Raw genomic sequence first — 15,929 nt, 5'->3', positions numbered from 1 at the left:
TCATACGAGGGATGCTATATAAATTTCTGCCCTAATAATGAAACTGCAAATTTGTATCATAAACAAGTAAAAGCGTGCTAAGTTCGGCCGGACCGAATCTTATATACCCTTCACCATATATCGCATTTGTCGAGTTCTTTTCACGGCATCTCTTCTTAGGCAAAAAAGGATATAAGAAAAGATTTGCTCTGCTGTTAGAGCGATATCACGATATAGTCCGGTTTGGACCACAATTAAATTATATGTTGGAGACCTGTGTAAAATGTCAGCCAATTCGAATAAGAATTGTGCCCTTTGGGGGCTCAAGAAGTAAAATAGAGAGATCGATTTATATGGGAGCTGTATCGGGCTATAGATCGATTCAGACCATAATAAACACGTATGTTTATGGTCATGAGAGGATCCGTTGTACAAAATTTCAGGCAAATCGGATAATAATTGCAACCCCTAGAGGCTCAAGAAGTCAAGATCCCAGATCGGTTTAAATGACAGCTATATCAGGTTATGAACCGATTTGAACCTTATTTGACACAGTTGTTGAAAGTAAGAATAAAACACGTCATGCAAAATTTCAGCCAAATCGGATAGGAATTGCGCCCTCCAGAAGCTCAAGAATTCAAGTCACCAGATCAGTTTATATGACAGCTATATCAGGTAATGAACCGATTTGAACCATACTTGGCACAGTTGTTGGATATCATAACAAAACACGTCGTACAAAATTTCATCCCAATCGGATAAAAATTGCGCACTCTAGAACCTCAAGAAGTCAAGACCCAAGATCGGTTTATATGGCAGCTATATCAAACCATGGACCGATATGGCTCATTTACAATACCAACCGACCTAAACTAATAAGAAGTATTGGAAGTTATTCCTCAACGATATATGTAAAATTTCAGCCAAATCGAATAAGAATTGCGCCCTCTAGGAACTCAAGAAGTCTAATCGGGAGATCGGCTTATATGGCTGCTATATCAGGTCATGAACCGATTTAAACCAAGAACAGCACAGTTGTTGGAAGTGATACCAAAACACCACGTGCTAAATTTCAGCCATGTTGGATAATAATTGCGCCCTCTAGAGGCTGAGGAAATCAAAACCCAATATCGGTTTTTAATACAGCTATGTCAAATCATGGACCGATTTGACCCATTTACAATTCCAACTGTCCAACACGAATAAGAAGTATTTTTGCAAAATTTCAAAAACCTAGCTTTATTCCTTCGAAAATTACCGTGCTTTTGACAGACAGACGAACGTACTGGCGGGCGGACATGGCTAGATCGACTTCAGATGTCATGACGATCAAGAATATATATACTTTATGGGAGGCCACCGTAGCGCAGAGGATAGCATGTCCGCCTATGACGATGAACGCCTGGGTTCGAATCTTGGCGAGACCATCAGTAAAAATTTTTAGCGGTGGTTTACCCCTCCTAATGCTGGCAACATTTGTGAGGTATTATGCCATGTAAAACTTCTCTCCAAAGAGGTGTCGCACTGCGGCACGCCGTTCGGACACGGCTATAAGAAGAGGCCCCTTATCAGTGAGCTTAAACTTGAATCGGACTGCACTCATTGATATGTGAGAAGTTTGCCCCTGTTCCTTAGTGGAATGTTCATGGGTAAAATTTGCAATGTCCAATTTGCAGACGCATATTTCGAGGTGTTACAAACGGAATGACGAAATTAGCAAATGGGCCATATCGGTTCAGATTTAGATATAGCTCCCATATAAACCGATTTCCCGAGTTGACTTCTAGAGCCCCTGGAAGCCGCAATTTTTGTCAGATTTGGCTAAAATCTTGCACTTGGTATTCCGATGTGATTTCCGAAAACTGTGAGAAGTACGGTTCAAATCGGTCGATAACCTGATATAGCTCACATATAAACCGATCTCCCGGTTTCACTTCATGAGCTCCAGGAAGCCGCAATTGTTGACAGATTAGACTTTAATTTTGGAAATAGCGTTATGTCAGAACTTCCTACAACTTTATTAAGTACGGTTCGACTCAATCTATAACCTGATATAGCTCCTGTATAAACCGGTCTCCCAATTTGACATCATAGGCCCCGGCAGCCGCAATTTTGGTCCGATTTGGCTGAAATTTTACACGTGGTATTCTGCTTTGAGTTCCAACAACTGTGCTTCGTACGGTCTAAATTGGTCTATAACCTGATATAGCTCTCACATAAACCGATCTGCCGATTAGACTTCTTGTCCGATTTTGGCTGGAATTTTGCATGCGGTGTTCTGTTACGACTTCCAATGACTGTGTCAAATATGGTTCAAATCAGTCTCTAATCTGAAATAGCTCCCATATAAAGCGGTCTCTCGATCGTCCTTGTTCGGTTCATAGAAGCATTAATTTTTGCAAGTTTAACGGAAGTTTGGTACGACGATGCACGCTTAAAGCAATTTTAATTTTTGGTAGCATTCCTACTTTCGGAATGAAAATGACCTTCGTGTGCCTCCATCCCACAGGTATATATAACAAGCTGATACATGTAGAGTATATCTCCCTTAGCCAGGAAACCAGTCTATCAGACACAGCTTGTAATTCAACCGGAGATACATCATTAGGGTCCGGCGACTTAAAGGAGTCGAAACTTCTTATCGCCCAAAGGATTTTCGGCTCAGACACAATTTCCCTAATGGCCTCCGACGAATGCATATCAGTGACAACCTCTTCTGGTGCCACGTTTTCCGTTGGAGAATTTCCCGGGAAATGTGTATTAACGAGTAGTTCTAGTGTTTCCTCACTAGACATTGTTCCTACATTCTCTGACTTCTGAATATGCCCCCCCCGTAATAGGTTTTGAGGAGAGAGACCTCAGATGTATCCTCCACGGAGCTGCAGAATTCTTCCCAGGATTTATTCTGAGCCTTTCTAAGCTCGCCCTTATATTAACTTAGCTTAGCCTTATAAATGGACATCGTGTGGTGATCTGGTGTGGTGCTCTTGTGGCTTTTGCTCTGTTGAAGAGTTTTCTGCAGTCCTTCCTTAGACCAACCAGCTCTGGGGTCCACCATGGCGGTCGCTGTTTGACCCTTGGCTTGGTACTGGGGCATGCTCATACAATTTCCCGGGAAATGTGTATCAGCGAGTAGTTCTAGTGTTTCCTCACTAGACATTGCCCATTTACTCTATGACTTCTGAATATACCCCATCGTAAAAGGTCTCGAGGACAGAGTCTTCCATAGCCTAGAAGCCTCAGATGTATCCTCCACGGAGCTGCAGAATTCTACCCATGATTTGTTCTGAGCCTTTCTTTTTCTTTCGTGATCCGCTTGACCACTATGTCCATATCCTCTGTAGTTTCCACTTCTAGTCTACAAGGGATAGACGTGCGGAATTTCTGCCAAAATTTATCCCAATCCGCCTTTCTTCTGTGTAGTTGAGGAACCACTACTTCAGTATTTTCTCCAAGGCTGAAACTAATGTAACGATGATCAGAGAAGCTGTGGTCATCCAACACTTCCCAGTCGCATATTCTTCCACTTATATCTACAAAGGTAATATCTTGTACCTCCGGCCTGCTTCTGGTAATAAAGGTCGGTTTATTACAAATCGCCAGATTGCAAGTTATAAAATATTCAATAAGCAGCTCACCCCTTTCGTTGACATCCGAACTTTCCCATACCTGGTGATGTGCATTAGCATCACTTCCCACAATGAGGCTTTTCTTCCCTACAGAAGCGGCTTCAACCAGCGACTTCAGGTTTGAAGGCGACATCTCTGAATCGTATGCCATATATAGAGAAGCCAGCCAGTAATGAGACTTCGTTAAGTTCAATATCGTTAAGTTCTTTGAAATTTTACAATACTTTAGGCATATTCAAATTTCATGTTGGTCGTAAATAGATTTCAATTCTAGATCGCAATCACTGGTTATTTTGCTGGACATAAATACTTACTGATCTTGTGAAAGTCCCCAATGCCATGCTCTTTAAATTTAAGTGTTATTATCTGATGAATGTCTTCATACTGTGTGATATCCTCATCTGAAAGCTGTAAAAAGAAACTTTTAAATAATTCGCTTCCCACTTCCTACTTCACCTCTTTCTTTACACATACCTCGTCATAAAAATCCCTTAGATTCTGTTGAAAATTTAAATTAAATTTTGGCATCATTACACGAACCAATTCCGTTTTATATGAACTGTTGCTAATCTCTTCTATAACATCTATGTTGTCCACCAAATAGTCCTTAAGTTCGGCTAAGCCATCCTCCATTTGTGGCAATATAATCCAAAGTTTCACTTCATTAAAATGCAATGGCAACTCTAAGATGCTGGCATTAAACAATTTCTCCAAATTAGTGTAGCGAAAAACATCATCTTTGCGCAAATTATCCACCAGAAAAGTACGGTCTCCTGCATCCAATTGACGAAAAGGTCTTTTGCTGGTATCACGTGTCTGGAAATTGAAGGTCCAACGTGCTTTCATGGTAACATTTTGTTCGACAAAAGACTGCTGTTTGAGCTGATGCTTGATTATGGTGGGAGACTCTTGGGGATCTTCTTCGCTTTCGTCTTCTTCGCTGCCCACTGCGTTAGGTTCGAACAACTCTTCATACAATTGGAAGGCAGCATAGGGGGCCACAGCGATGTTATCCTCCTCATCGGTGTTATTCAGGATGTGTTGAATATAGTCAAGGGTAAACTCTCTGACTTCCACATTGGCATTGGCCACAGCACAGAAGGGTATCAGACACAAAACTGCAAAGAAGACTTTTATTGGAAAATCGACTTGAGAACTCATTCACTTACCCAATTCTAAGAGTTTCATATTTCAATTGCATTTAAAATCTCGTTTTTTTTTTATTTATAACAGAAACAGAAAGTTAAACGAACTGTCTGAGATTCCAATCGAATTTGGCCCACTCTCAATGAATCAAATCTTGCCCTTCTTGTTACGCTGTCGTTTGATTAATGAAAACGATTCACTTATGCCAAGCATTTCGCCCGGGCTAAAGTAATGCTCAGGCTGCTTATCAGCGGTTGTGAATCGTAAAATACAGAATTTTGAACTTGACACGGTCATATTTGATTTTGTGTTTTTATATTTTATTTTTGGTTCATTTCACACTAGTTCGCATTGTTTGCTTTTGCACATTTGTTTTATAGGGGCATTCTTTTCATTGTTTTATTTCAAATCGTAATAAGTGACGTATTGGAATATGATTGTTTAGATTGACGAAACGGAAGGCGAAACAGGGCAGGCCTGTTGTTGCACAGTTTTAATAAACGCAAAAAATGCGCCAAACCGAGAAATTCATAGAAAATAATATTGGGTTGCCCAAAAAGTAAATGCGGATTTTTTAAAAGAAAGTAAATGCATTTTTAATAAAACTTAGAATGAACTTTAATCAAATATACTTTTTTACACTTTTTTTCTAAAGCACGCTAAAAGTAACAGCTGATAACTGACGGAAGAAAGAATGCAATTACAGAGTCACAAGCTGTGAAAAAATTTGTCAACGCCGACTATATGAAAAATCCGCAATTACTTTTTGGGCAACCCAATATAAACATTTAATTTTGCTGCAAAAAATGGATGATTTTTACACCATGTTTCATATTAGATGCCCGGCCGCCATGGGTTAGCGAGGAGCACCACATGGGCTGGAACTTTGTGCTCCGACTTGTGTGGTGTTCATCGTTATCACGAGAAGCTTAGCTAAAAGCTAATAGGCGTGTCTACAGGTTGTGAATAGTGAAAAGCTTCTATTTTATGCGGAGTAGCTGAAAATTCGGCCACTGGAAATCAGCGTTTTCGAGAGGAGACTCTCCGTCAGAGGTCAGGTGGCATTGGCTCTTATTGAAATACTGAGTGCCAAAGATACTTGAGATGACAACGAGAGCTATTGGCGTCTTTAAATTACCGATGGCCAACATCATTATCTGTTCTCAGGTTAAGAGCGGCTGCACCTGGAATGTCTGGACTCATTAAAGAGAAGGTGCAGTATACGCATTAGCGGATGTATTGGAGAAGTACAAGCCAGATATTACCGCCTTACAGGAAGTGCGATGGACCGGGAATGGCATCACAACAACGCCAAACAGTGATGAACTATACCATAGCTGCCATAACACGAGGCATGAGTTTGGCTATGTATTTGTGGTTAGTCGGATAGAGGATGAGTGGATTGAGAGGCTAGCCACAATCCGCATAAAAACCCAATTCTTCAACATCAGCCTTATTTGTGACCACGGCCCGAAAATTATAAGTGTCGATCTGAGTCCAAATAGGTGTTAAATTCCAGGTTTGCTAGATTTTCAATTAAAATGTTCTAAATCATTAATTAAGGTCAATTTCCCTCTAGGACGCATAGTTTAGGAAATACAGCAAATTTAAAGTTTTCATAGCGGAAATTAGATTTTTGATGGATTTTCGATGAAATTTTGAATTTTCTTAAGGAGTAACGAATTATGGCCCATTTCCCTCTAGGACGCATAGTTTCGGAGATACAGCCAATTTAAAGTTTTCATAGTGGAAATTCTATTTTTGATGGATTTTCGATGAAATTTTCAATTTTATGATGGAGTCACGATTCAAGACCCATTTCCCTCTAGGACGCATAGTTTAGGAGATACAGCCAATTTAAAGATTTCATTGTGAAAATTAGATTTTTGGTGGATTTTAGTTTAAAATTTAAATTTTTCAATAGAGGCACGAATAAAGGCCCATTTCTTTTTTAGACGAATAGAAATAAGCCAATTTAAAGTTCCTTGTTGAAATTTCGATTAACCATGGATTTTCAAAGAAATTTTGAATTTTTTTAAGGGAGTCACGAAATTAGGCCCATTTCCCTCTAGGACGCATAGTTTAGCAGATACCGCCAATTTATAGTTGTTAAAGTAAAATTCCGAGTTTTGATGGATTTTCGATGAAATTTTAAATTTTTTTTTTTGTAGTCACGAATTAAGACCCATTTCCCTATAGGACGCATAGTTTAGAAGATAGAGGCAGTTTAAAGTTTGCATAGGGAAAATTCGATTTTGAATGGATTTTCGAAAAAATTTTGAACTTTTTGATGGAGTCACGAATTAAGGCCCATTTCTTTCTTAGACGAATAGTTAAGAAGATACAGCCAATTTAAAGTTTCTTGTTGAAATTTCGATTAATCATGGTTTTTCGAAGAAATTTTGAATTTTTTGATGGAGTCACGAGCAGTGTTGCCAATCAAGAAATTTATTTCCTTTCAAATTTTAAGGAAAATCCTACCATTCCTTACCAAATGTTATACACGCCAAAAATGCGTTATATGTTTTTAACCCACCATCGAAGAATTTACCGATTTGCCATTCCCTTTGCAACACATCAAATTATACATTCTCAACTCTATAAAATATTAATACTGGATGGTCGGTATATTCATAGACGATCTAGACATGGTCGTCTCTCTGTTTGTTGAAGTCAACCTATATTTTTAAGGTTTAAAGATTGCCCATATTTTTATTTATCACTCTGTATACCGATCTTCCGATAAGAAAACAAGTTCGGTGGGGTCAAACTTTGGATACCCACCACCTCAGGTATATACGTAAACCACCTTTTGCCATAATCCGGTGAAAAATTCATAATTTATGCGCCCGTAGCAGCTATATCGAAATATGGTCCGATTTGATCCAAATCCGGCTCGGACATTGAGTGGTCTAAAAATTACGAGTCACTGTCTAATTTTGTAGAACAAAACATTGGTCTTTTTGGTAGCTATACTCGTATCCTAATATAGATTGATCAGAACCATATACGACACGGATGTCGAAAAGCCTAATATTAGTCACTGTTTCAAATATCAGCGAAATTGTATTATAAATGAGCTTTTTATGGGACCAAGACTTTAAATCGAGAGATCGGTCAATAGGGTAGCTATATCCAAATCTGCACCGATCTGGCCCAAATTGAACAAGTAAATGCGTGGTAAGTTCGGCCGGGCCGAATCTTATATACTCTTCACCACATGATAAAATGAAAGAATTGCAATTGTATTGGAGCTACAATATAATATCAAGTTATCGTCCGATTCGGACCATAATTGAAGAATTCAGCCAATTCGAATAAAAGTTGGGCCCTTAAGGGGCTCAAGAAGTAAAATAGGGAGATCGGTTTATATGGGAGCTGTATCAGGCTATAGACGGATTCAGACCAAATTGACACGAATGTTTAAGTTCATGAGAGAAGTCTTTGTACAAAATGTCAGCCAAATCGGATAATAACTGCGATCTCTATATGCTCAAGAAGTCAAGATCCCAGATCGGTTTATATGGCAGCTATATCAGGTTATGGACCAATTAAAGCCATACTTGGAACAGTTGTTGGAAGTCGTAATAAAACACTTCTTGCTAAATTTCAGCCAAATCGGATGAAGAAGTCATGAACCCAGATCGGTTTATATGACAGCTATATCAGGTTATGGACCGATTTGAACCACACATAGCAAAGGATTTGGAAATCATAGCAAAACACCTCATGCAATATTTCAGCTAAACCGGATAAGAATTGCGTCCTCTGTTGACTCAAGAAGTCAAGATCCAAGACCGAGTTATAGGGCAGCTATATCAAACATGGACCGCTATGGCCCATTTACAATCCCGAATGACCTACACTAATAAGAAGTATTCGTGCCAAATTTCATGCGGCTGGCCTTACTGGCTTTCGACAGATGCACAAACGGACAGACGGACGGACATGGCTAGATCGACTTAATTGACGATCAAGAATATATGTACTTTATGGGGTCTCAAAGGAATATTTCGGGGAATTACAAACAGAATGGCGAAATATACCCCCATCCTATGGTGGAGGGTATAAAAAGGATGTCGAAGAACCCAGCACTGTCTCAAATTTTGCAAAATCGAACAATATATGCGCTTTATATGGGCCTAAAACCTTAAATCGAGAGATCGATATATATGGCAATCTATATCTAGACTGATCTCGGTCAAATTGAAAAACGATGTCGAAGGGCCGAACACAAATCACTGTTCCAAATTTCAGCAAAATCAAACAATAAATGTGGCTTTTATGGGCTTATGACCTTAAATCGCCAGATCGGTCTATATGGGGGCTATGTGAAGATATAGCCCGATATAGCCCATCTTCGAACTTAACCTGTCTATGGACAAAAAAAACAATCTGTGCAAAGTTTCAGCTCAATATCTCAATTTTTATAGACTGAAGTATGATTTCAACAGGCAGACGGACGGATATGCCTAGATCGTCTTAGATTTTTAAGACGATCAGGAATATTATTATATAGGGTCGGAAATGGATATTTCGATGTGTTGCGAACGGAATGAAAAACTGCATGTACCCCCACCCTTCGTCGGTGGGTATAAAAAAGTTGTATTTGTATTTTTTATCAATAATCAACCGTTCGATTTTGAATTAAGCGGAATGCACTTTACTACGCATAAAAGCGTTTTCACCCAATTTCGCCGTTACAGTGTATTGCATGGACCCTATAACATTTGAGTATAGGCCAGATCTGGTCATATTTGTTTGCAGCTGCCACATGGTACAAAAGCCATTTCTTAGCCAGAATTCAGGAAATTTGGAAGAAATCCCTTAACACTCGTATCAGTTACAGTCAATATCAGAATTTACGAATTTTTCTGGAAATTTGCAGCAGTGAGACCCCTTGTAATAGTATTTGACCCTTCCAAATCCGTGGTTATGTTAACGAAAACACAGATAACCGGCGATGTTATCGGTAGTTAACGTTGGTACTTGTATCAAAAATGTAGGTCAGCCTGCCAACCTACCAAGAGATCAATTTTGGTAGGAACCTACCAAAACCCGCAACACAATTTAAGGCTTATTTTCTTCGTAGACGATACCTTAAAAGAAGGAGGCAATTTAAATTGGAGGCCACCGTATCGCAGAGGTTAGCATGTCCGCCTATGACGCCCAACGCGTCATCCTGGCGAGACCATCAAAAAAAATTTTCAGCGGTGGTATTCCCTTTCTAATGCTGGCAACATTTGTGAGGTACTATGTCATGTAAAACTTCTCTCCAAAGAGGTGTCGCACTGCGGCACGCCCTTTGGACTCGTCTATAAAACGGAGGCCCCTTATCATTGAGCTTTAACTTGAATCGGACTGCACTCATTGTTATGTGAGATGTTTGTCCCTGTTCTGATGGATTTGCAATAAAATTTTAGAAACTGGATAAGGGCCTGTATTCGTTCTACCAATTAAATAAATTCGCCTTTTTTACTTGTTCTTGTCTGCTCTTACACCCTTAGTTACTCTAAAGAAGTTCATATTAAACCTTCACTACAATTAAATGACCACAAAACCACAACTAAATCACCTGTTCGAAAAACTCCAATCTTTCGTCTTAATCAATTATTTAATTTACCTTCAAATATCGAGAACATTAAGCAGCAAAGTGTCGAGCTTAGTGGTAACCTGGAAACGAAGAAAAATAAAGAAAATCGTATAATCTCATCACCAACACCATCACCATCTTCATCATCATTAACGTAATCACTCTGCCACTTCCGTCAATTGATTTTCTACACTTTTTTTTTTTTTGTTAGCCGTCCCCCCAAATGTTCTGTCATTCTCTCAGACTCCTGGACGAGGTGGAAGGGCAAGGCAAAAGATTTATCAGGTTATTCTTGTGCTCATTACATTCCACATGGCGTTAACTATAAATTTGTTCGCTCCTCCATAACATAATGCCGTCGCCTTCGCGCTGGGATGCCAAATTCCTTGACTTTTTTCCAAGAGAGTTTTTGCAACAAATAAAAAGGAAGTACCTCATTAAGTGTTTCTTAATGATGTCTCCTCTTGATGTTGGCTGGCGGTGTACAAAGGAATTGTAAGCTTTTAGTTCAATTCCGTTTACATCCTTCTTGTGTGGGTGTGTGTGTGTGTATTTGTGTGCGTATATGCGTTTGTGTTCAAAGAAAACGTTGAAGAGAACCAAGACGAACAAAATATGGCCAACAGGAATGTCTTTTTTTTTTGCAGTGCGTATGTATGTGGCTGTGGGGGCGTGGGGTTGGCTGCTACAGATGAATCAGCATCAAAGCACAGCTTCAACTCCAGTCGTTCATTCGACCAATTTTCAATGTAAGCAGCAAAAGGTGTGCTCAGAAAGAAAATGCCACTTGAATTTGTAAAAAGGTTTCCACTCCACGTGTGTATGACGATGGATATTCGTTTGCCACCATTCTCTTTGTATGCCACACATTGCAAGTGTGCGAGTGGTACGTTGGTAACTATGTTGGCACTACTTACGTGTCGGTTATACCAAATTAAGCTAAATTGTTGTTAAAGATAAGAGCAAAAGCTTATAGATATGGGCCATCCCATACAGTATTTAACTCATCTTAATGAAGCTAATAAGCGGGGCCGAGCCCTGGCAGAGTTCTTGAATACAAACGACCTAAAAACTTCTAATATTGGTAACACCGCTACCTAGGATTAACGAGGAGGTATTAAATGTGACGATATGTTCGGAAAATCTAATCGATAAGGTTTAGGATTGGAGCGTCTCCATGGAACACTCTTTCTCTGACCATCGCTACATTAGGTTAAGAATAGCACGGTCGAAAGAATACTCGGAAGAAGTCTTGGGCAAGACAATTTAGATTGTCCAAGCATAGAAGACATTGACGAAAATGTCACCAGGATTACGACTGCACTGGTGGGGTCCTTCGAAGATAGTTGTCATCTTCGGGAAAGGAAACCAGCCTAAGAAAAACCCTGGATGACCGGGGAGATTCGCTATATTGGGAAAGAGGTCCAAGGTCTTTTAAACAAAGCGCGTCGTAATAAAGCGGCAGTTTATTAGGATGTGTATTACACACGGCTCAAGAAATACAATAAGATTACCAGAGCGGCAAAACGTGCCTCCTGAAAGCTTTTCTGCGAACAAGTCGATAGCGTTAATGACGCCGCCAAAATAAAAACGTTTCTCCCAAAAACCCATGTCCAAACTAAAACTTTTGTAGAGACAACGGAGGACATGTTGAAGTTTTTAATGAAAACGCATTTTTCATAGGATACGACGGGACTCACCGAGACACAGGAATCTTGGAATATGGATTTGTTTTATGTTGCCCAAAAAGTAATTGCGGATTTTTTAAAAGAAAGTAAATGCATTTTTAATAAACTTAGAATGAACTTTAATCAAATATATTTTTTTTACTTTTTTTCTAAAGCAAGCTAAAAGTAACAGCTGATAACTGACAGAAGAAAGAATGCAATTACAGAGTCACAAGCTGTAAAAAAAATTTGTTAACGCCGACTATATGAAAAATCCGCAATTACTTGTTGGGCAACCCAATATATACTCCGAAAGCCAGGCAGGAGGTAAGAGTGGTGTTTATACCCAAGCCCGACAAGGCAAGTCATGCGATACCAAAGGCCTACAGGCCTATACGCCCTACGTCCATTCTTCTCAAAACCATGGATCGTATTGTGGACACCATGATGAGGAGTAGGACATCCTGCGAACTGCTCAAATACAAACAGCATGTCTATGTCAAGGGAAGGTCGGTGGAGACTGCCCTTCACGAGGTTGTGCATAAAATAGAAGAATCCTTCGATGCCAAAACGTACACCCAGGAGGTATGCGTTGACATCGAGGGCGCTTTTTAAAATGTGCGGACCGACACACTGATCCAATCCGTAAGACCAGTACCGGGTGGATCCGGTCCTTAGAGATTGGATAAACCATATGCTAAGGAACAGGGTGATAAATTGTGTGTCCCATGGCATGAATATAAGGGTGAAAGTGGCACAAGGCACGCCACAAGGGGGCATTTTATCACCACCCCTATGGGTAACCACCATAAATGACATATTACGGATGCTGACCGTGAAGGGATTTGAACCCGTCTGCTACGCTGTTTTATAGTACTTCTAAGGGTACGGATCCGAACGAGCTATGCAGAAGGGCCGAAAGGGTCTTGCATATGGCATATGACTGGGCTAGACCCAGGTGTCTCAATGTTAACCCAGAGAAAACTGAAATATGCCTGGCCCACCTTCCAGAGAGACGAAGCTGGACCAATTAACGCACCTCGTTACCTCAATAAGACGATTTCGATATCTGACTAGTTCAAATAAAGGGTGATTTTTTTGAGGTTAGGATTTTCATGCATTAGTATTTGACAGATCACGTGGGATTTCAGACATGGTGTCAAAGAGAAAGATGCTCAGTATGCTTTGACATTTCACCATGAATAGACTTACTAACGAGCAACGCTTGCAAATCATTGAATTTTATTACCAAAATCAGTGTTCGGTTCGAAATGTGTTCAAATTTTGACAAATTTTGTTCAGCGATGAGGCTCATTTCTGGTTGAATGGCTACGTAAATAAGCAAAATTGCCGCATTTGGAGTGAAGAGCAACCAGAAGCCGTTCAAGAACTGCCCATGCATCCCGAAAAATGCACTGTTTGGTGTGGTTTGTACGCTGGTGGAATCATTGGACCGTATTTTTTCAAAGATGCTGTTGGACGCAACGTTACGGTGAATGAACACATTTCGAACCGAACACTGATTTTGGTAATAAAATTCAATGATTTGCAAGCGTTGCTCGTTAGTAAGTCTATTCATGATGAAATGTCAAAGCATACTGAGCATCTTTCTCTTTGACACCATGTCTGAAATCCCACGTGATCTGTCAAATACTAATGCATGAAAATCCTAACCTCAAAAAAATCACCCTTTACTTAGGTGTGATCTTGGACAGGTAACTAAATTGGAAGTGTCACATTCAGGAGCGTACTGAGAAGGCTCACAGATGTTGGGCACTATGTAGATAAATACAAGTCACTGTTCAATTTTGTATAACAAAATATTGGTCTTTTTGGCAGCTATATCCAAATATAAACCGATCTGAATCATAGAGGATGTCGAAAACCCTAACACAAATCACTGCGTTAAATTTCAATGAACACGGATAATAAATGCGCTTTTTATAGGGCAAAGACTTTAAATCGAGTGTTCTTTTTATATGGCACCTATAACCAAATAATCTAGACCGATGTGGCCCAAATTAAACAAGGATATAATAATCATCCTATTTTATTATAACTCCACTACTATATACGTAGTTATATCTTAATAGGGGCTGGTCTCGATCATATTTTATTCAGATCCCGAGCACTTATATACAAGTAACATTTTCAGACAATAAATCAGCTTTTTATGGGATTAAGACCCTAAATTGGAAGATCGGTCTATATAACAGCTATTTCTATATAGTCTGATCTGACCCATATTGGGGGCGGATGTCGGGAGGCTTTAAACAACAAACTATTACAAATTTCAGCGAAATCTGATAAAAAATAAAGCTTTTATTGGCTTCAGACCCCTTATCGACAGATAGGTCTATATGACAGCTATATCTTAATATAGTCCGATCTGAAACATATTGAAATTGGATATCGGGAGGCTAAAAAAAAAATTCACTGTTTCAATGTTCAGCGAAATCGGGTAAAAAATAAAGCTGTTATGGGCTTCAGACCCATTATCGGGAAATCGGTCTATATGACAGCTATATCTAAATATAGTCCGATGTTGGGTGGCCTAAAGCTACTCATTGTTTCAATTTTCAGCGAAACCGGATAAAAACTAGAGCATTTATGGGCATTAGACCCTTTATCGGGAGATCGGTCCAAAATGGCAGCTACATCTAAATATTGTCCGATCTGAGCCGTATTTCGGTCAGATATCAGGAGGCTTTAAATAACCCACTGTTTAAAATTTTAGTGAAATCGGGTAATAAATAAAGCTTTTATGGGCTTCAGACCCTTTATCGGGAGATCGTTCTATAGGGCAGTTATATCAAAATATAGTCCGATTTAAACCATATTTAGGTTAGGTGTGGAAAGGCCTAAAACTACTCACGGCTTCAGACCCTTTATCGGGAGATCGGTCTATAGGGCAGCTATATCCAAATATACAATAGTACAATCTAAACCATGTTTAGGTTAGTTGGGGGGAGGCCGACAACTACTCACTGTTTCAAATTTCAGCGAAATCGGATAAAAAATAGAGTATTCATGGGCATTAGACCCTTCATCGGGAGATCGGCCCAAATGGCAGCTATATCTAAATATAGTCCGATCTGAACCATATTTAGGTCAGGTATCAGGAGGCTTAAAATAACCCACCGATTAAAATTTTAGCGAAATCGGGTATTAAATAAATCTTTTATTGGCTTTAGACCCTTTATCGGGAGATCGGTCTATATGGCGGCTATATCCAAATATAGTCCAATCTAAACCATATTTAGGTTAGTTAGGGGGAGACCGAAAACTACTCAGTGTTTAAAATTTCACCGAAATCGGATAAAAAATAGATCATTTATAGCTATTAGACCCTTCTTCGGGAGATCGGTCCAAATGGCAGCTATATCTAAATATAGTCCGATCTAAACCATATTTAGGTTAGGTGTGGGGAGGCCTAAAACTACTCACTGTTTCAAATTTCAGCGAAATTGGATAAAAAAATAGAGTATTCATGGGCATTAGACCCTTCATCGGGAGATCGGCCCAAATGGCAGCTATACCCAATTATGGTCCGATTTGGACCGTTCAAGAACTTAACCAGCGTGCATCAAAAAGACGTATCTGTGCCAAATTTCAGCTCAATATCTCAATTTTTGAAGGCTATAGAGTGATTACGACAGACGGACGGGCAGACGGACAGACACACGGACATGATTAAATCGTCTTAGAAGTTTACGACGATCCGAAATATATATACCCCCTATCCTAAGGTGGTGGGTATAATAATAAACCCTTAGAGTGTTACAAGAGAAGGTTTTTAATAATACCTATAACTAAAGCATTCTTCGCCCAACAACACAAACTTTGTTTCCCTTACCCATTAAGAAAATCAAAAAACCACCAATACATTCAAATTTCTGTTAATTGCATTAACAA

The 15,929-nt window shown here is 39.5% G+C and overlaps 1 protein-coding gene across 2 annotated transcripts in view; it reads right to left on the bottom strand.

Moving 5' to 3' along the window:
• LOC106092351 (ovalbumin) overlaps nt 1-4,978 on the bottom strand; it is a 56,150-nt gene extending 51,172 nt beyond the window's left edge. The window contains exons 1-3 of one of the 2 annotated variants that reach the window (XM_059368814.1): nt 4,778-4,978; nt 4,083-4,726; nt 3,923-4,016 (exon numbers count right to left, since the gene is read on the bottom strand). In XM_059368814.1, the coding sequence (XP_059224797.1) occupies nt 3,923-4,016; nt 4,083-4,726; nt 4,778-4,796 (757 nt within the window). In that variant the 5' untranslated portion in view covers nt 4,797-4,978. The remainder of the gene's footprint in view (nt 1-3,922; nt 4,017-4,082; nt 4,727-4,777) is intronic. The other variant, XM_013259185.2, reaches the window with a different exon arrangement.
• Nucleotides 4,979-15,929: the final 10,951 nt, after the last annotated feature.

This window comes from Stomoxys calcitrans, chromosome 5, assembly GCF_963082655.1.
Source record: "Stomoxys calcitrans chromosome 5, idStoCalc2.1, whole genome shotgun sequence".
Lineage (NCBI taxonomy): Eukaryota > Metazoa > Arthropoda > Insecta > Diptera > Muscidae > Stomoxys > Stomoxys calcitrans.
Note: the sequence above shows the minus strand (reverse complement) of the source record. Positions and strands in the feature narration are given on the sequence as shown.